Below are 22,660 nucleotides of genomic sequence, written 5' to 3' on the forward strand. Positions count from 1 at the left end.
TATTTATTTTTCCACAGTTTCACCAAATACCTTTCCTTTCTATTCACCCAAATGCAAAAACAATCATTTCAGTAGTTTAAAATATTGAATGATATTCAGTTCAATCACTAACTACTTTGTCAGATATTTTCAGCTTCTCCTGTTAACAGACAGTTTTCTGTAACTTATTGCTTACTCTCAAGCCTCAGGAACTATGAATTTTCTAGGCAGTCCAGCTACCTGACATGTAGTTTCAGCTACTGCTCAGGGTCCAGTAAATTCTGTTAATATGAAATCATTAGATACAGGGATCGTATCATGTTGATAGATGAGGGAACTAGTTTTAAGCATTAGAATGTTTTGCTTCTCAAAAAAGAGAGCAGTCTGTATCTTGGTATTGCAAATTATCATCCCTGATTATCACCTGTAAGAAAGGATTTTTCTCTCTTAACTTTTAATGCTTCACTTCTGTACTCCGATGTGATGTACTACCTTGATCCTTAGTTTAGCAGAATACTGACAGAAATAACTGAATGATACTTAACAAAAACTGAAAATGGAACACATGAATTACTCACATTTTTTACGTCATTTTCATGGTGAAAAATATATTCGAACAATGCCTGTCGGAAGAATATTTAAAACATTGTCATATTTGAAGATAAAAATTGATAATATTATTTGAGAGGAATACAGAATCTTGATTACGTTAGGCAGAAATTAATTCTTTGTGAAAGCAATCACATCCACACATCACAATTGCTGACATTTACATTTAATTAAGACTTGAACAGACAAAAACTATAGATGTGCTACATTGTCATTACAGGAAAGCATTTTAATTCTTAATTTGTTGCAAAAGTTTAGTAGAATTGTCTCTTATCTTTGGTCCTTAAAGTCACTTTATAAAAAAAAAGGCAGCTATAATTGAAAGTGAACATAGATTTGAAAACCTGGTACAATTTTCATTACTTTTTAACTGTAAAATCAACAAGTGATCTAACAAAGACTTTTTGTAATGTATAGTTAGGTGCTTATGTAGTGCAAAATCTACTTAAACATAGGTTTATTAAGAATGTAAACTGAGAAAATTTTGCCTTAGGGAAAAAAAATTCTAAACCCTACAGAATTTTGGGATCTGTAAAGGAAAAACTTCTTTTTTATTTGTAAATGATAAATGCTAACAATATTGCACTTCTGAAACTCAACCACACCATCATAATACCAAAGCTTAAAGAAGTTACATGCATCAGCTGTGCTGTGGTAACTGCTCATAAGCCCACAACAATTGCACGGCAATATAACTGCACCTTTGTTTACTCTTGTATAAAGCTAAGTCAGTCATACTACCTTGCAGCTGTTCTACACTAGAATATAGAATAGTATATAACAGATAATGGGGGTGGCATTTTAAGTGAATAAAATGATGTTGAAAGATACTAGATAACTAAATGGAGACCGGAAGCCTCTATTCCAGGAATGTTTATAATTATTCATTATAAAAAACTAAAAGAAAATATTGCTTCATGAGGAAAGAAATAAAGAACAAGACAGCAGTCTTCTAAGAGCTTCCATGACTCTTCTGCCAGCTTTTCTTAAGACAAATTCTTAAAACATTTACCTTAAGGAAACTAGAGAATTACTAATGAATTGTCTGGTGAGGAAAGTAGCCCACAACCTACTTTTCTTCTACTTCTGGTCAGAAAAGACTTTGAACAGATGAAGTAGCAGAACATTTCCTCCTCTGGTTCAGTAACAGGGAAGTATTCAGTAAAAGTGAGGAAATCTAAAGTGATAAAGAAGGTGTTTTCTTGCATGGCTGGCATGAGGAATTTTTGCTGTTATCTATAGGCCCTGACCTCCAAAAGGATTTAAATGACTGAACATTCACCTGGATAAAAATATCTAGAGTTATCTTAATAACTCTATTAAAAATCCACAAGCTAAAAAAGATAAAACTTTCTGTTTCATACCATAAACCAGTTGCTAACTGAGGTTTACCAGAGGCTCTCTCTGGTGACAGGTGATACCTCATATGTCTACTATTGGGTTTCCTGCAATAGTCCTTAACATGACTGATGCTAGTCAGAGAGTAGCCACATTCCTGTATACTTCAAAACATCAGAAGACCTAGTCATGCAGTGAAAAGATAGATAATCTAACTTAAAAAAAGATGTGAGTATACTTTGCAAACACATAAGGAAGAATTACATAGGAGGAGTATATACCAACATGAATTCATAGGCTAATTATGTGAATTTAATAGTTGCGAGATTTATCATCTTTTTGCACCTGGGAGAGGTGACAGCTCACAGAATTTTAAAACTTTAATCAATGATTCTTAACACAGAGTGCAGTCTGCAGTCTTACCTCCTGCTTTGGCTTTAGCCTTAATGCTGTCTTGTTTAAAAAAAAGATATAAATCCATGTAGCTCCAAATTTAAACTTCTATCTTACATTCTGTGTGAAATGTTAATGTCATAATGTATTAGCTTCATAATACTGACAAGTACACTTGCTGCCTATGGATGTTTCTATGACTGTGGCTTTACATTTTTTTGGCTTAAGCCTCTTTTCATACGAAACTGAAGGAAGATACAGCTACCCCATTGACCCAGAAAATGCTAATGTTTTTTAAAATTCTTTTTAAAAACAAAATTGTTAAAATTATGTTTCTTATTCCTGAGAATAAATATTTCATCTGAAAGCTAACCTACCTACTTAAACAGTATATAGAGTTACCAAACACAATTAAAAGCTAGCTGTCTTCAAGCAGAATGAAGCCTAGTTTCTTATGGATGTGTCTTCTGTTTCACAATCCTTCCCAGGCTTCTCCCTATTTTACAGACTGTGATGGATTTAGAATAAAGTGTGTGCTGGCTGATTGTTGGCAAGGACATAACTGGACAAAGGCCTGCAGTTTTTTCAGAACTGATAAAGAACTGACTCGTAACTGCCCTCAGATGATAGTTTGGAAGTCTTTCATTATCTCACCAGACTAGAACTTACTACACGTGATATCTATTCTTCTGCATAGTTTGGTTAACAGGCAAGGGACAGTGATATAAGGAGTGGGTAAAGACCACAGTGCAATCACACAAAATTTATTTCCTTTGAAAACCACATTGAAAAGCAATGCCTTACATCAGTCTAGATCATGTTTTAAAAAGCAAAGCAATCTGCTAATTTTTTATGAAAAGTTATTAATTAAAGTTTTGGACTGGAGGAGCTAATTTCCACAGCAGATTTTTAGGTACTGCTAGTCTTCTAACAGTGTTCACCACTACATTTCTCAAAATAGACTGAATACATACGGGTTTTTTTAAACTCTAGGTTGCTTGCCAAATGCAGCTCCTGAGAGTGTGTCCGACAGTCATTTGATACCTTGTGCAAAATGAGTTTTTGGTCTCAGCCCAGCAGTTGTCTTTTGTGAACAAAGTACGCACAGAAAACATCTTAATCTATACAACTAACTGGCTGTGTTGGGGAAGAATTCAACTGAAAGGCCACAGAGTGATAAATCATTACACAACTTTTAGGTCACTTCCACTCAGAGCTGAAATCTGTAAATTGGGCAGATAACCTGGATAAACCTGTTCTACTGGCAGATAGTCTCAGTTTCAATAGCTGTCAATCATAAAGTCTTAACCGAAAATGAAGAAGAATTCTGAACAAAAAGATGAAACCTTTTTATATAAAAAGTGTTAACTCCTGCCATAACATCAAAAGGAAAAATCCAAACCATTTGTACATTTTTAGGCCAGGATTGCCATCTATTTGTACACAGAACCATGTTTCCAGACACTAAGGAGGGTTCTGCTGGGTTTTTTTCCTCCTGGCATTTTTTTTTTAGTTGCCCTTCATCACTCCTATATGCACAGTTCAAAGTTATTTACCAATGGAATATTTTATTCTATACAAATATTTTTCCTAGGTTATACTTTCAACATAACCTCTTCAGACATATTTTCAACTTCAAGTCTGGTAATCACCATCAAAAGATAAGTAACACGCTATTTTTCTGAACTTTACATCTATAACACAGTTCATCATTGTTTGTATCCCCAATCCCATGTACAGTTACATTAGAATGATGGCAGAAAATAAGAAAAAGATATCACAACATTAACCAAAATAGTTACATACCTTTGCCAGTTTGGGTTTTTGAGCATATTTTGCTAAATTCAGTCGAGACAGGTTTATGAAAGGGCCATCTGGATTTGTTAGCATTGAAGCCTGAAGGGGAGAAAAGAAGTTTCTAAGTGGGAAGATCCCCTACATTTTGGCTGAAAATTTTCAAAATATTAGTAGTATGAAAAACAAACAAACAAACAAAAACCCAAACAAAGCATTAGTAGATGCACTGCTCTACTGTGCAGTACAGACTCTTCTTACTGAACTTCATCTTTTCTGAAAGCCAGGAACTTCCCCTACTCCCATACAGTCCCTGAAAGAGGCTGCATGAATTACCTTCAGAAACTACCTTTTTCTTCCCTCTCTCCACTATTTCCATAATGTGCCTAAGCATGTAGCTTGGACAACTGTTAGATGGACTGAAGGTAGCTGGGATACATAACAAAAAAGTCTTCAAAAAAGATTTAGGAAGATCAATTCATACCTGCAACAGTGAGAAGATACCACATTTTGCCATTAAAGTGATGTTAATCTGTATTATATATTCGTGCCAGTTGCAGTTTATTAATTTTGCCAATAGAACAGGATAAAACTAGTAGAGTTTATTTTCCTTATCTTCTGAAGTGACAGACACTGAGAGATTAGTAATTGTTTTGTAGTAAACTGAAAAACTTGGAGAAGGTTTCAACATACTTACGGTGAAATCATGTCATAGTCTTTTCATAGCCTTCAGTGAATAAAAATGAGTCTCACAGAACTTGTGAATTTGGAATTTATGTGAATTTTTGTGAAAGTGTGAATTATGTACATTTTTTTATATAAACAGACTAGCAAACTAACAAGAAGCAACATTTTCAAACTCCAATTTGAAAACAATTTAAACAAAAAATTAAAAATGCTCATCTCCTTCAAACTTGAGTTTAGATGCAGCTTTTAAGTCAACTCCATTGTCACTGTACCAGATACCATGACCAAGAAAGCCATTGTTCTGAGAACAGAGTCAAACAACTTACCGTTCCCAGCCTGACATATCTCCCAGAAGCACTAGTAATTGGACGAGCTGTGAGAGCTGTTCGAGGTGTTTTTATAGCTTGTTCCATAGTACTTGGCCGTCCACTTTGTGTACTGGGTCTCACAAATCCTGTGATAGGTCTTCCTGATTGAGTTACTGGCCTGAAGATGTTAAGCACATTATCCTTATGTTGAGTGGTATTTATCGATAGAGAATTTAAACACTTATATCTGAAGCATTTCATTTTCAGAAGTTAAATTTAGGATTAGCTCATTTACAACTAGTCACATTTTAAAAAAATAAAAAATCACATACCTAACAGCTGGGCTGGGGCCTCCACCTTGGCTAGTTCCAGGGAGTTTCAAAGATGTTCCTGGTCCTATAAAATAAAGACCATTTCTCACTTCCTATTGAGATACTACACCCTTGTCCAGGGGACTTTAAAAAATGATTGGGTCTTACAATAAACTGGAAATTTCTTTGTTCAAACTGAGGGGACACAGCACTACACAAAGAAGACAAAAAACAAATATTGCACTGTACTACTGATAAATTGTCAGACTATTGCAAGAAACCTGCCACAATGAACATGGTTTTCTCACTTTTACACTTCACATCCTCTCCCCCATCCCACTTGGGGGGAGTGAGAGAGTGGCTGTGTGGGGCTTAGCTGCCTACCAGGGTTAACTCACAACAATTCTCAAGAACATCTACGGAGCAACAGATAGCACTGAAGTAAGAAAGGTTACTGGAACAACAAGATCATGCTAATTTGAAATGGTGTATTTTCTATCTGGGACTAAAATAGCACTCAGACTTCAGTAAGTAAACCCAAACCTTCAGCTACAGGGCAGATGGAGAACGATATCTCATGTCACTAGATCCATGTAGGACCCCCACCCACAATTTAGGGCACAGTGAAGTGCAAACTCATCCATATCCAAAGGTCATCAGTGAAAACACTGAATTGGCTTGAGCCCAGGTGAACAGATAAAGGGTGCCCTTTTTCACATATTTCTGTTTTGACAGTGGATCATTAAGAATTACTAGTTCCTGCATGTATATTTTCCATCACCTTCAATGACACTTGATTATAGTCAGTTTTTCTAACTTCCTAAGTGAACATCTAAGAGCTGTTTTTAAAACTTGGTTAAAAGCAAGATATGACATCTATACCTTCTGTTCTGTTCACTGCTTGTTACCATGTACAAAAAGAAATGAGATTTGAGACAGCCAGTTCTTGACAGATCACTGTTACTCATCTACTTACTTTCTAGATACTTATGAACTGTTTTTATTCCAAATGTTTCCAATAACTGAAGTTAAACCGATAGGTAGATAGTTTCCTTCCTCCTTTATTTCCCCAAGATAAACCCCAAGTTGCCCTTTTTCAGTCTTCTCTCTCTCCTGCCCTCAAGCTGTAATTACCTCTGAGATACTATCAGTCCACTGTTTAAGCAAGTTTAGTAGACTTGTCCAAATCGATAACTTATAACTCAGTCTAAATACCTTCTAGCTTTTTTAATCCATGCTGATACTAAGCACCTCTGACTGCAATACTATAGCAGCCACCTAGCTACAGCTGCATTTAAAATTAAATAATACAAAAAGGTATTAACCATGATCTCTTTGGTAAAACCAACTAAATACGTAAGTGATGTTAAAATAAAGACCAAAACTCAGGATGCTCCCTCTTCTGGCTGGCCACACTTAGTATCTCTGTTGCCTACTTGTTCTTTATAGTCCTGTGAATCTTGAATTTTTTACTCCACAACAGAAAGGGTGGACAGTCCACCCAGCAGAGCTTCTAACATGATAACTAGGCCACTCTTCTGACAAATGGAGGAAGCGGCTTTCACCTTTTCAGGCTAGCAGACAATGAACTAGTCTTCTACTTTCTGAGCCTTTTTTTTAACCATCACAATAATGTAAAAAGGGTAGGGCATTAAAATCCCTTTTGTAGACATGTTTTTTAATAACTACGATTGTTTTGTGCTTTTGGTGTACTGGGAGAATGTTTACAGGATTTATTTCCCTTGATCTCACCCCAGGCAACTCAGTCTTTGAGAATCCCAACTGAACTAGCTATGAATAGGCATCAAGAGGTCACAGCAGTGCATGTGGCTGCTAACAGTGACAGAATTTAAGAGCGTAATTTCAGCAGTTAGTAATGACTGCAGATGACTCCTTTAACTCCCTAGTTAATGAAATAGCTGTGATTATCCATAATGCCAATTAGTATGAGTTTCTGAAAAATATGTTGTCAAGGTAACACTTTTAAACAAGATTATAACCTAAGCTGATAAAATCAATGGTGTTAAGAGTTCAAAGGTAACATACTGGGAATTTTCTGTAAAATGATGCTATAGGATATTTTTATTAATAAACAAGACTGATGGAAAATTAACACAGCAGAATTATAAAAATTGAAAAACTGGTGGAAGACAGATTTCATCATATACATTTGAAGAGGAACCACAGAAAAGTACTTGTTTCCACTGGATCCTATACAATTTAGTAATTATTTAATAATGCAAGACTGAGAGCAAAATCATTATTAAGATAGTTTAATCTGGAAACTAAGATAAGGACAGATGCAAAATTGAAATGGACATGTAACAGATGCAAAAGGATTTGAACTGCTTAGTAAGTGAAGTACAGACAATACCAGTTGTAATATGGAAGGTATGACTACACATTTTTAAGTTTGTAAGCTGTAATTATAGAGGGGGAAGATATCCTGGAAGATTTGCCACAGTAAAAGACCCTGAGTCAAGACCAAGTATGGTTAACACACTTTAACAGCAAAAGAAAAAGCCCACAGTCAGCAAGCACACATTCTTCTTAAATCATGCGTAAAAGTGGAAGTGACCATACAATCACAGAATGGTTCAGGTTGGAAGGGACTTCTGGAGGTCATCTGGTCCAACCAGGCTCAAGCAGGGCCACCTAAAGCCAGCTGCCCAGGACACTGTCTAGATGGTTTCTGAGTATCTCTAAGGAGGGAGACTCCACAACCTCCCTGGGCAACCTGTGCCAGTGGTCAGTCACCCTAAGAGTAAAAAAAGTGTTTCCTGATGTTTAGACAGAGCCTCCTGTGTTTCAGCCTCTGGTCCTGTGACTGGGCACCACTGCAAAGACTGGCTCCATCCTCTTTGCACCCTCCCTAGAGATATCTGTGCTTACCTTTTATGTAAGAGTGTAACAGAAAAACGCTTCAGATGTATAAAGAAAGTAAAATCTAGCTGTAGAAGAAAAACATGTTTTCTATGTGTCAGTGGACTGTTGTCTGGTTTGGTGAAAAGGCATGCAGATTAATTGGAAAGGATTAAGACAAGAGTTTAAAAACTCAACTCAAAAACTAAAAGATACACCTCAGAATGAGAAGATTGTTTAGCTTACCAAAGAAAAGATCACTGGATGACTTAATGACAGTTTTAACTATTTACTTTGGAAATACACCTTTGAAAATAGAGACTTCATATCAGGCATAAAATGTACACAAAGAAGAAACAGCTGGAGCTATAGTTGGTAATTCCCACTAAAGATATGGCATACACTGATAAAAGCTAGCAAATTTAATAATTTATTAAAGACTGTAGGGGGTTCTTTCTCTCTGGAAAGTTCTTATACTTTCTGAAAAACTATATACTAGCTCAGGCATGTCTAGTGGATTTGAAGCACGAATAGCAAAGTCTTATCTCAATGATTCAGGAGTGCAGGCTACATTATCATAATGATTTTCTTTGGCTTTGAGATCTGTGACACACTATCTAGAAAGCCACCTTTTTTCAGTTTAAATATAGTATGAATGTATTTTTCCAGAATGCCTTTTTTCTCAATAATATTCATCAAATTATTTTTCTTGGCAGATGGTCTCTACCACAGGGGGCATAAAATAAAATAAAAGTCTAAATTATATTATTATGCTGTTTTAAGACAGATACATGTAATTAGATTATCATAATGTATAAACACAACTTGAGTACTGCTTGACTGTTTATATGTGACCAAGCATGTACTGACAATCTTTAAAAATGTAATCAGATAGATATGCAGTTGCCTACTTCTATCCAGATGAGAAAAGCTTTTAATGCTTCAAATATTAGTTCTGGCCTACGTCCAGTTCTTCCCTTGAATTCCTTGACATGATAAGTGGTTGAGAGCCACATCTAATAAGATGCATAAAAATTCCCATGTGGACTGTGGTAAAGAAACAGAGAAAAATAGAAATAATGCCAAAAAGTAGTGGAAGACTAATTATGGCCCACTTAGAAGGGAACTGATGAAGCTGAAAAGAGCTGCATACAAGAAACAATGACAGGGCTGAAGAACTGCCCTGGCAAGGAAGAGAGGAAAAAGTAGAGAAAAGCAGAAGCAAGATAATCAGTTCAAAACTGTTTGCGGAAAATGATACAAAAAGGTGATGTCAGATTTGGCCAGACTGTTGTCTACAGTACAGGCATACAGATGAGATTCACAGTACATCAAGGGCATATATTTTTCTCTGGTTTCCCACAGTGCCTAAAGAAGCCAGAAAGGAGTAAAAGAAATCAGTGCACTGATGGAAAAAACTAGTGAGTACAGAGATGTACAGGAAAAGCTGACAAAACACTATTTGTTTGAACCGCCGTCTGACAGGCCTAAGCACTACATCAAGATCATGTGGTGTATCTCAACATTGCCATGCAACCATAAACCAATCTAAAACTCTTATTGTAGCAATAGCTAAAAGCCATATCAGGTCACCTCAGTATCTACCATTTTATGCTAGATGACAATCCGGACCAAGAGGGCTCTTGTTGCTTCAACGCATTTAAGTGAAAGTCATTCTTACGTGCAACTTGAGCAATGGCATTTTCATCTAGCACCATCTCTGCGATTCCTTCTTCATCCATATCGATTTCATCCACATACACCATTTCTGTCAAAGCTCGTGTTTTCAGGCTCCAGGCAGCCTGAATAAGGATAAAAAAGTAAAATATCTTTGAGACACCAAGTAAATAATCTTATCAGAAATTTTGACTTTTTTTTATTATTATTCCCTTCAGAGTTTTAATAGGTGTGAATAAGGTATTGACTTAAACAGCTGGGAATGTCCATCAGTTGCCTGATGGACGTGGAAAGGGGACCAAGACTTTAGACAACTCTTTTGGAGTGGAACAGCTACAGTCACTGAGTTTGGAGGTCAGAATTTCATACCTCATGAAAAGTTATGACTAATTTAGGTCACAGGCAACTCTCTGAGATCTTGGGCTTTTGAAGAAATCCCCAGCTACCAGTGCCATTCAAAACCCACTGCTGACAGACACCTTATTTAAATTGAGAGGGGAGAGGAAGGTAAGTCAACCACTGTAATGCAAAGTAATGCTTTTCCCAGGCATCTGTAGAGAAAGAAGGAAAATCTTTCAACCAGCAACTGTAAAGATACAGTACATTACTATCCACAAGCAACAGTCTTTAGAAAGATAATCTACAACTCCTTTGTTCAAAGCATCAGCTGTATAATATATGTAAATGTATAGATCACGCATCTTGGATTGTGAGATTATTGGAGTACTTCTTAGTGAACTGAACCGACCAATTACTACATTAAATGTCTTGGAGGATTGTATGAGCAGTGTGGAAAGACAAGCATAATTCTAGCTTTTGTGACAAGCTTTGTGTAGACTTGTAGAGATACCAAACTAATGGGGAGAAGAAAAACCAGTGCCAGCCATACAGAAGTACCAACAAAGTAAGTGCAGTTCCAACCACTTTGATAACTTAACATGCCTGTAATGTACTCATAGAGCTGGCACGATAAAGGGAGCCACCAGACTAATCCCTGATCTTCCTTCAGATATTGAACAGATCATCGTAAATTTTCCAGAGAAAAAATCACTGCCAAATCAATTGGATTTGTTACTTTTCTGACACATACAGGAGTCTGGTGTAAAAGCATGTTTAATATTTTCTAAGGAGACATTTCAAAATAGAAACAGACTGATGCTACCTTAATAGAACTAAAGGTCAAACACATGGAAACATTTTTCTTTAAGTAAGAGGTAGGAGAAGATCTGGACCTTAGGCTTATCTAATCATTTAAGTAATCATTTAATGGGACACTTCTCATGTCTCAGACCACCCCTTCCTCTACAGTTCCCTCATATTTCTATGCAACTTTCTAACTATCTATCAAAAAGAAACTATATCTAAAAATGTTGCAATATTTAACTCTCCTTTTTAAAAGTGCTTTCTTCCAAGCAGAAGTAAAGGAGGGATTTAGCCAGCCAGTTCAACCACAATTAGAAATCTTAGTTCAAGTATGAAGAGAAAGGAACAGGCCAGGATGATTTGAATCTAGGCCAGACAGCCATAATCCAGATCTGCTTTATTATCTTTTAGTTTCTTCTGATATAGTTGGGTGACAACCTTTAATTAGCATTGAGTTTTGCAGTTAGATGTTCAAGACCCTTAACTGCTTTTCATTATTCTATAGAAATATTTAGTTTGTTGAATTTTTAACACATTGATGGTACTCTGTTTTTTTCAAAGACACATATGTCTGAAGTCAACATAACCATGTCTATATTGGGAATATGCTGAAATTAGAGCTCTCAGTATAGCCAAACACAGGCTAATTTCCAAGGAGAGATAAGAAAAGCTGTCTATAGTAATGATCTTTTCCGGGGAATTGAAAGTAGCAACTTCTCTACACTAATTGCTAAAACTGGGGCGACTTCTTAACATAGACATAAGTATTATCATTGTGATTTTTGCAATAACAAACGTGAGATAAAGTGTTTTTAAAAGCAACATGTCTCTTTGTTATTGGACAAATATCTGTCATAACAAATAGATTCCTTAGATTGCTCTTCCAGTCTTAAGCTCCTACTCTGAGGCTTCACAGCCAACAAAAAATTCAAATATCGCATATTATTCCTTAATTAAACATCAGTCTGCAGAGTATGGCCTGCAGCAATGTTTGTTACAGGACTTCTGATCAAAACAGCAAGCAAGAGAAAAATGCCAAATTCATTACTTAAACTATAGAAAGATGACCTTTACCTTGGGAGACAAGAAGACAATTCAAAATTCCTAACTACTAGTTACATAACCCATATGAAACAAAAGTATCATTTCTGTGCATGCACACAGTTATGCTCAATATCTGAAAAATCAAGGTGTGGGAAAAGGAATTAGAAATGTATACTGACACACAAATAAAAAGGGAGATGTAGGAAAAAGATCTTTTTTTCAAAAGAATTAAATGAAATTTCTGACACCTTCCTTATTCATAAAAAATTTGCTACTTATTCATAAAAAGTCACACAGGACTTTATTAGAACTATGGCCTATGGCTATTGCTTACTTTTTAAAAGAAAACCTGAGATGTACATTTCTCTGTTAAAACAGACCACCCCAACAAATTTTGATTTTTTTTTTTTGTTCATAAAGTAAAGGTGTCTTTTATCACATGAAACGTAAAACTCATGCAAGATTCAAAGATTTTCTTACCAGCTCAGTAATTTCAACTTTTGCTGACTTTATAGAAAGAATTTGTACCAGTAGTCCTGGTATTTCCTATAGCTACTTTATCCTTGTATGAAGCTGACTTTCTGTGTTGTCATTTTTAGTTATCCAGAAAAATTTTAACAATTCTGTTCATAAAAAAGTACACAGTTTTAGTAATTTACCATAGTACAATACACAGATTTTTCGCTCACTGAAAACCTGTAAGGGTTTAATCTGAAACTAATGCAGAAGAACTTCACCTGAAAAACTTCAATTAAAATGAATATAAGCAGCACAAAACTGGAAGAACCACACTGCCAACGTTGAGAGGAAGGCTCACTTATAATCACAAAAAGCCATAAAAATAAATGCACACATTTCTGAGTTACCACATGACAATATTTACACCTCGACTTAGCACAAGTTTGTCCACTCAAATCGTTGCCTCAGATTCCACTTATACTATCTGCTCTCTCTTTGCGGGATTGATAATTTTGTTTTGAGACAAGCAACATGTCTGGTGTTTATGAAGACAACTTGCATTTTTATTAAATGGGCACAAGGAGTAAGAAAGGGACAGCTCATTTCAGACAACCCACATATTCACAACATAGTAACAGATTTAGCTTACTTAACTCATAATCAGAACAGAACTTTACAATAACTAATAGTCATTATAGAGGGAAGCAATATCTTAAGTACCGTAAGCACAGAAATGTGATATGGTATTTCTTAAGAAGTCTAAACTCCAGAAAGAAAAGTGACAAAGTGTTTTTCACCTAGCTCCTGAGAGCTGGTTTGTCACCGAACCAAATGTCTTCCTCTTGTACCTAAAAAGTCCAAAAACTAAATTAAAAAAATATAAAGTTTAAATCTAAATGTACTTCCAGAATCTGGTAACACATTTTTTTAAGAGGTTTCATTCTCCAGTAATCCTTTCCATTACCATAAATTTTATTCTGTACACAATGAAAACCCCAGAACACAACCACCACCTTGTGAAGCGTAATCTTTAAAGTCAAGAAGATATCTGGCAGTATTTCACTGAAACCATTTTGTATGCAAACAATTTGCATGACTTCACTGGAATGTAATCGGAGACTTGTAAAATATGTTATTGAGCTGTATTTAAAGATGCAATTTCACACTGCATGTAATCTCTTCTGACTGTGAGCTGGAGCCAAAAGATGCCACCACCTGCACATTACTATTCTTCCCATTGCAGTAATCTAGTGCTAATGTGGACAGAGTGAAAACTAATCAATTACTCTGAGTCTTCCATCACTTATGTAAAGCACATCATGCAGCTTCAAGACTACCAGACTTTACACAAGGTAGGCAGTGAGAATGCACTGTAGGAGCAGAAGGGCACGGGTAACAGCCCACCATTACACCACATTAAATGAAACACAAAAGTGAGCCCTAAGAACATAAATATTGTTCTGTCTGTGAAATACACATTGGCTTTTTCTTAATCTCATCATCAGATGAAGGTCATTCAGTTCAAGATAGATTCAATTCAGCTTTTAGAAGGCACTAAGCTACTGAACTGCTGAATAAACCCATAGGAAACATATGAGAGAGAGAAACTCCTATCAAATATAAAAGCTGCCTATTTAAAATACCCCTTATCAAATGTACTTCCTTACCAATGATGAAAAACAAATTTATGCCATTAAGGATTTAACAATAAAATAAGTATTAGTCAGTGTATCAGAAATTCCTCCTAATGATTGTATCTAACAATTGTATTTATGAAAAGAATTTTACCTGAAACACGGTGTATTCAGAATCAGGCTCCTGAAAAAAGAGGAAATAGAAATTGAGGAATGGAAATATAAGACAATAAAAAGAACAAAAAATGGAATTATCCTCTGTGGCCACCTCGTTTTGCACAAACGTTTTCTCTCCAAGACATATATCCAAATTTTCATTTTATTACATTATCTCAACTTACATTATGGAGGTAATCAGTGTTTTACACAATGAAAGCAGATTTGCATTAAGTAGATTTTTCAGATACCTTTTGCTTTCTTGCTTCTGCAGGATCATGTTGGCCAAATCTTAGATTAATATTACAGAATTATTAAACTGAAAAATGGTACATTTTAAATAAAAATACAAACTTGGAAGATGTAAGCACATCTCTCAAAAGTTAACCAGATTATTAGACCATGGGCTTTAGAATGCCTATGTAAGAAAATCCATCTTTGTGCATTTTTGTTAGCTGCTGATGGTGATCGCATTGATATCACTGAAGTATGTAAAAGAAAATTTCTGCATATATTGAATGTTTTTTGTACTGTTATGATGGAAATGATATATTTATTGTATTCTGAATACTAATGCTGTAAGTGGAATAAACATCAAACTAATGGCTTATTGCACCATCCAATAAAGAAAAGGAAAACTACCCAATGAAGTTTACTACAAGCCAAAAGGCAGGAACTTGCATCTGCTTGAAACTTGAGGTAAAAGTGAGTAAATACTAACAACAAGAAATGTAGGTTTATCATCATTCATTATGTACTTATCATATTTGTATAATATTTAAACAATCCTTCAGGGCTTCTGCTGCTCACTTCCCGGGACTGGGGAAGAATTTTTCCTCTCTAACATATTACTTAGCTTTAGGGGGAAAGTCAAGGAAAGCGGGAGATAGATGTTACTTTCTCCAATCACTATTAGTCTTTTGTAGAGTCAGATAATTTCTGCTCCTAGAGGCAGCGGAAAATTTCTTACATATCTCGCCTTGTGTAAATCTATCACATTTAAGCCAGCTATATTAGATCGAATATAGAACCTCAGAGTAATTCAGACTAGAAAGGGACATCAGGAGGTCTCTAGTCCAAAGCCCTGCCCAAAGCAAGGTCAGCTATAAGGTCAGCTGAGCTTGTGCAGAGCTTTGTCCAATTGGGTCTTGAAAACTTCCAAGGATGGAGACTGCACAATGCCCCTGTGCAACCTGTTCCACTGCCCAACTGCCCTTATGGAGAAATGTTTTTCCTTATATCAAGCCAAAGCCTCCTTCATTTCAGTTTATGTTCGCTGTCTCTCACTCCACGCACCACTGCGAGGGGCCTCGCTCCATCTTCTTGATAACCTCCTTGTACGTATTAGAAGGCTGCTATTGGGTCCCACCAATGTCCTCTCCAAGCTGAAGCGCTGCCCAGCGTGCTGGTAGCTGCCTTTGCAGCCAGGGCACCCTGCTGGCTCATATTTCACCAAGCCAATGGCAAGGTCAAGCTTGCTCTTTTGCTCTGTAGTACGAGATGTGGTCTACCTCTTTCAATTTGTGCATTTTCACTCAGTAAATTCCATGACAACAGGGACCTGGAAGACTGGCGATACTGTCGCATCTTCCTTCTGTAGCGTACTGGAATTTCTGTGGCCTTTTAAGAATCATATTTGGAATCGCAAAGCTGTTCACCCATGTTAGAATGCCTAACACAGCTTATAAACTGAGTATTCTATGGAATGAGGGATTAATCTCAGCTTTCTATGATGCACCTGGTCTTGACTAAGGCACTGAAACTGCCTTTATGTTTTAGATGTATGATTAAATGAACTCCAAATTCTTTTAATATGTTGTTTTATTTATAGTATTCGTCTTCTAAAAAATAAACTGTTCGAGCTTTCTAAGTAATAAAGAAAAGGACATTGAGATATTTCGGCTTGCATTTTATTCGCCCCATTGTGTCCGAGTGTTACAGCACATATGGTGTACCAGAAAATGGTTTAAGAGCAGTAGGTGATCTTCCATACCATATGTGCTACAGTAACTAATGAGGACAAGGTTAGGAATATTACATCAACACCAACTCAAAAATGCCTTGATGTTACAGATGTATATCTTAACAGATGTGTAACTTACTTTAGGCACTGTTCATTAGTTTAAAAAAATACTTTAAAAATAAACCAGATTTTCTTATGTAGGAGCATTCATATTGTTAAAAATTTCAGAAATTACATCCCTCATCACTTTGGAAAAAAGTAGAGTTGACCAATAACACTTACTAAAAACATTGCTCTCTCATAATGGTAGGTGATAGTATGCATTGTTCATACACCCTAATATATCATTTTAGTTTTTGACAAGAAGTAACTTAAGATTTTAAATAACCCTCAAGCAGGTGATAGAACCCTTCCATTAAACACAAGTCTGGTACAACAAAAACTAACATTAAAATATAATATGTTTTAACATGGGTGGATCCAGCAGTTGCTACTCATGCAGGCATTCCACTGGAACTGGATTCCGAATAAAGATTTCTTTGAGGGGATTAACAAATAGCATTGCCCTGTAAGCTTGTATCTCAAAACAAAAGGTCAAATTTATTCTTCATTTACATATATAAAGCTCCTTTGAAATTAATAAGATTGTAAAAGCAATGAAGGAAGGATTTAACCCAGATCTCTAAATCCACTGAGGGCATTTTAAAATTAAACTTAATATGTAAAGTCAGTTTATTTGAAGACCAAAAATATTCAGAAAAATTAAGTCTTCTGATGCTTATAGCCTAGAATAGGGAATGAAACAAGATTACACACCTTCTATTCTAATAAAGCTTTATTCTACAATTAATTTCAGGTGAGTATGATTTAATACATGAAGAATATTAAAATTGGTATATTCTGAAAATGGTCCTCAAATTATTAAAAGCAGAAACAGAGAAAAAACATTACCCAGGAACAATGACTTCACTGTATGTATCACTAATTTTTATGCATAAACTTAATAATTACAGTCTCTTGAACAAATAACTGATTTCAGTTGAAGATGCTTTTTCAAATCAAGTTCCATATACATAAACATATCTGTGATAACTTTATTATGACCTTACAAAAAGCAGTATGCAAGTAATAGTAGCTGAAAGTTCACCGTGGGAGATGAAAGGACAAATGAACAAAAGCAAATCCTCACAGTAGACCATTAATCAAATTAAAGGCAGGACATCCACTGTATGTCTATTAATTACATTAGGCAATTTTTTTTAATTGTTAAAACTACAGCAGGCCTCATACATCGGTGCTGATTATTGCCTTGAATCTGACATATGGAACACAAAGAAGAGTAATCAGATTAGGTAACTAATCAGGATGATCAACAGAGACAGCCCTGGATTGTATTTCCTCTAGGTCATGCTATTACTATAAACATAGAAGACAACGCCTGTCTGCTTACAATAGGAAATAATTAAACTGAACATCAGTGCTTTATGTGTTTGTATGCCCAACTGCCAGTCATAGAAAATACAGCTTTTATCCATCCTGAGATAAGATTGTCAGCATAGAAGTAAATTCCATCAATAAAATTTATATTCCTAATTCTTAACTGAAGAAATGCACTGAACATTTTATAGAAAAAAATATTTCAGTCTTCCATAAAATTTAACTCAGTAGCAGCTAATTATTCTTCTATCAAAATGTTCAGCACCTTTTATTCATTAAGAACTCTTCAGGAAAACATAATGGATTTTAAAATGGTTTGATTTCATTGATGTGTTCTTTAGGAATTCAAGTTTATAATAGCATAGCATTTGATACAGCTACATAAGAAAATTCCCAATTCATGCCCAGTTGGCTAAAAGGTCAACACCATACCTTAAAAATCTCCTAGGGCTTACTGCATCTGGTGAGAGAGTTCAAAGAGTTCTACACCAGTGAAGACAGCTTCTGAATGTATGTACATGTAACCATTGATTGGATCATCAGTAAATTTATTTTCGAGACCTTCAAATAATCTTTTACCATGTTCTTAAAGGAGAACTTCTTAAACATTATTATACTTGTGATGAAAACATATTCTGAATACTAAGCTATATGTAAAGGGACTGGTAAATTAAGAGATATATTAAGGTGTACCGGTCAAGAAAATTTCTTATTACATTTATAAGTGTGACTGGTAAAAATGCCTACTTCTAAGGCTATCGTAGAAAGCTGATTTCAGCTGCCCATAGTTTTGTGACAGTGTTGCAGATGCAATGGAGCAGGAGTGGTACTATCTTTTAGCAGAGCAGATGACAGCTGGGAAAAATGGACAGGCTTTCAGACTAGCAAGGTCGTCTCTTTCAGGCATGAAAACACGCTAAGATTATGCACTGTTAATCTCTTCCTTTAATTACTTATTGTTCCATTACATGTCTTAGAAGGGAGAAAGCTACTTGCCGAGCATGAAAAAGTTCTGACTTAACAATCACAGTTTAATTCAACCATTCCTGAGCATCTTTAAAGGATACCATCTCCTGTGGCTTGGTTTATATCTTACCCTAATGCATGCTGTTCAAAGAAGTGAAACCCTGAACAGTGACCGAGGCTACTGCTCTTCTATGATCTTTCTTTCCCTGGCTGTAGAGGTTGGGAGGCACACGCTTAGCAGAATATGGGACAAGAGGATGAGAACAGATGGCACGGTGATTACAGCAGTTGAGTATTCCCTTGTGCCGCACAGCAGCTCACTTAATCCAAACTTTCTGTAAGTGTTGCCATTTGTCTGTTTGCTTTCCTGGTGCCCAACATGACATATCTTGGGCCTGATTTGCAGAAGTGCTCCCATTAAGGGTTTGATCATTAAATATTTTAGAATTGCTATGTGCTTTTTAAGCATAATAAACCACACATTAGGTTAGGTACCAAAAATGTTACTACTTAATTTGAGATATTTCTCCAGGTTATACTAAAATACTACTATGTAATTCACACAGATGGAAGACAGTACTATTTTCTGGTAGGTGGCTGGAAAAGACAGAAATAAATTTCAATCAAAATATTTAGGAACTACTGATTTCATTAACATGCCACCTTCAAAAGTAACACAGACTTCAGGAATCAACAGTCAATCTGCCTGAGAATGGTCTTGGATTCTTAATTAACTTAAAAAAAAGAAAAAGTCATCTTAGATCACTTTTCTAGCATTCACAACTACAGCAACTTAACTGATACACTACCACTGGAATAAATACAGAATAATGTAAAATAGTATTAGACCAGGCAAGCCAGGAGAATTAAGTAATGTATGTCACTTATTTGAGTTCTAATTATATCAATGTTCAGCCTTGGAGTTTAGTATCTTTCAAAGGTTTTATAAAAATAACGGTTCTATTAAATACCAAGTATACATGCTGCAATACATAAACACGATTTGCTTTTTCATTCTGTTGTATTAAGTAGGTTCAAAATAATTTGTAAGGTTTCAACTACATATAAAACACATTCTTGAGGCGTGTTACTATTTCCTTTACTCTGTGCCTGAAGTCTAGCAGAGCAAATGTGACAGAGTGGTACCTGAAAGCAGCAAGTGTTAGAAAGTAATGAGCTGAAAGTGCAACAACATAGCTAGGGAAAAGACCTGCAAGGCTTTCCAAATGAGAAGCAGAATAATAAAATACAGGCTTACTTGGACAGATAACCAGTAAATATTAAGATTTTGTATTGATTACAATAAAAAGTGTAAAATCTAAAATATCATGAGCACAGTTGACTGAAGGAGAGAAATGCCATTCCATGTTAAGCCTGCCATGAATGTTAAAGCTATATTTTAACTAAATAATTAGAAAATACTTAAAGAGATTTCAAGTGTAAGATTTTGTATGTTGAGTTGGTCTGAGTTTGGTTCAAGTTGCACCCTTGAAAGTTATTTAACCAATATCCTGGTTTCTCCAACCTGCTGTACCAAAATAAACAGGTGGTATAAATAATGCTACATCTTCTCCTGTCAGGAGCTGTGCTCTTTGTCTGGACTAACAGAGAGGAATGATGGAAGAAAGCTGCGTAGCCATTGCATTATACACCATGAAGTACAGTATACTCCATGATCCTTCTGAAGGATCATGCTGAATTGCCACTTAATAACCACCTTTCCATTTATTTTACTTTTTAAAAAAGTCTCTAAACTGTTACTCCACTTACATAAAGTACTTATATAGAGTAAAATTCACTTGCTGATGTCTGCAAACTTGCGATGTGCTTTACTCAAACATTGCTCTATGAAATCTCTTTTCAGAGAAAGACTGAAACATTGTTCCATGCACCTTTAAAACATTAAAGAGGAAGACTGGTATTTTCCAAGCTAAAGTAGATGTATTTTAAAATATTTTTAGAAGTCATTAATTCCTGCTTAGAAAGAGCTTTTAATAAGGATTCCTCTAGAAGATTATATGGGGCAAGAGCCAAACTAACCATATTTCAAGTTTGCCTCTACAGAAAGCAAACACATTTCTCTCCCATCTAAACTTTCACGTAGGTTTGAAATATGCTGCTGCTGACAAGTACCTTTTTCACATAAAACTGTGAACAGGAATATAGTTCTGAAACGAACACACTTAAGTTAGAAGGTCCAGTCCTTTGCAGGCAACCATGACCTGGAAGTCTTTTCAAAACACTGATGAAACTTGATCTTAAAATTCAGAGACTTCATACAGGATCTCTTGTAAGAACTTGTGATTTGATGGAGTATAGACACCATTCATATCCCCATCTTCCACTGTTTCTCAAAGCATAATTATTTTAAATGTTTTCACTCTTTCATTCTTATAGAAGATGAAGCTCACAGGCTGCTGTGATCATTTCAAAGATTAAATTAAGTGATCAATTGTTTGTCCCAACTTTATACAGTATTTGGAAAAACTCTCATATTGCTGGTATACGAGGTCCTGGTTCTCTAAGAAGAATGTGTAGCTTTATCTAAGAAAACAATTTAATTTATATACTCAAATGCTTGCAGCATGCGTGATCAATATTTAAAAGAAAGAAGGAAAACCAGATGGCATCTACATCCTCTCACTGCTGTTCTGTTATTTTCCCTCTAGACATTTTTCCCGGCCTTGTACACGTTCTATTCCTTACCCCACTTCTGTCAGCTGCAGATGTCTTCAACGTGTTCCCCAGTGCTACTAGAAACAGCCCAGCAGAAGTTTGGATTTGCCAGGTGTAACAAAACAATTTTATACTTGAGCTTCAGCACACAGTAGAAATGCAGTTGTCTTTATATTTCCATGTTGAGATCATAGATCAGAAAATGTTTTACTAGTTATGAATAGCAACAGAAGCACTGTGACCTTTACAACTCTTATTTACTGTTATTATCTGTACTGTCTCAAGAGTTTCTATCACGAATCAAGAGCTATACTTCCACATGCAAAGATTACATGTATCAAGACCCAATAATGTAAATACACATAATGATACAGGACTTGCACAGAACTAATACTCGGTCCCATTTAGCGTTCAGGACCAATTTTCTTGGAATGTCTTCTCTGCTGAAAATTTTTCTGCTGATGGCTCCTTGTTGGTGCCTTACAGTATATAACATAAACAAAAGCATCTTTTAAATATCTATTCTAAACCGGTTTAAACAATTACTGTGCTTTACATTTACACAATTGTGTGACTGTGCAGCTTTCTTTTAAGGCTTTTCCTTTGTGATGAAAAGAACGGCCTTCAAGATTCTTAAAATCTGTAGCAATAGGATGCTTTGAGAGAGTTACTAATTTACTGTAAAGTATTTATGATGAAGATAAAGTCCATTCAATGACCGTTTTCCAAATATGGCAGTAAAAATGTTTACATGCATACAAGTATCAATCCAGAAATAACATTCTCAAGTCCTTCCTTCTTAGAGAAGGGTGAGAAAATAGGAAGGTCTTGAACAACACATGCCCAACATTTCCAGAGTCTTTGCAGCTGGAGAAAGAGCAAAGAGAGAGGGATGGAAACGCCTTCTGTCCCATGGTAATGCTTGTAAGTAAGGTGAGACAAAATGGGTGTCTCTTAAGCTTACGAGGTTTAGTCGATACAGCAACTGTGATATCTGAACATTTGTGTAAAATCAATCAACAGTAACATCCTCAAGCAGACCTGATTTTCAGACGTGGCTTTTCATCCCTTAACTCCGTAAAAACCCGAGCGAGTTAAAATCCTTGTTGTGGGGAGCGCTGGGACCCCACCACCGCCACGGTTTCATTCCCAGCAGCACAACGTACCTGTTGCACTGCTCCCCTCTCCTTACTCGGCCGGGGCGGGAGGGCTACTACCAGGGCG

General features: G+C 35.8%; 1 protein-coding gene across 1 annotated transcript in view; it reads right to left on the bottom strand.

Moving 5' to 3' along the window:
- Positions 1-22,660, bottom strand: part of TTC8 (tetratricopeptide repeat domain 8) — a 45,765-nt gene that overhangs the window by 22,626 nt on the left and 479 nt on the right. Inside the window, exons 2-7 of the mRNA XM_075031077.1 lie at positions 14,393-14,422; positions 9,963-10,083; positions 5,441-5,504; positions 5,127-5,286; positions 4,126-4,215; positions 558-602 (exon numbers count right to left, since the gene is read on the bottom strand). Coding sequence (XP_074887178.1) covers positions 558-602; positions 4,126-4,215; positions 5,127-5,286; positions 5,441-5,504; positions 9,963-10,083; positions 14,393-14,422 — 510 coding nt within the window. The remainder of the gene's footprint in view (positions 1-557; positions 603-4,125; positions 4,216-5,126; positions 5,287-5,440; positions 5,505-9,962; positions 10,084-14,392; positions 14,423-22,660) is intronic.

This window comes from Buteo buteo, chromosome 6 (genome assembly GCF_964188355.1).
Source record: "Buteo buteo chromosome 6, bButBut1.hap1.1, whole genome shotgun sequence".
Lineage (NCBI taxonomy): Eukaryota > Metazoa > Chordata > Aves > Accipitriformes > Accipitridae > Buteo > Buteo buteo.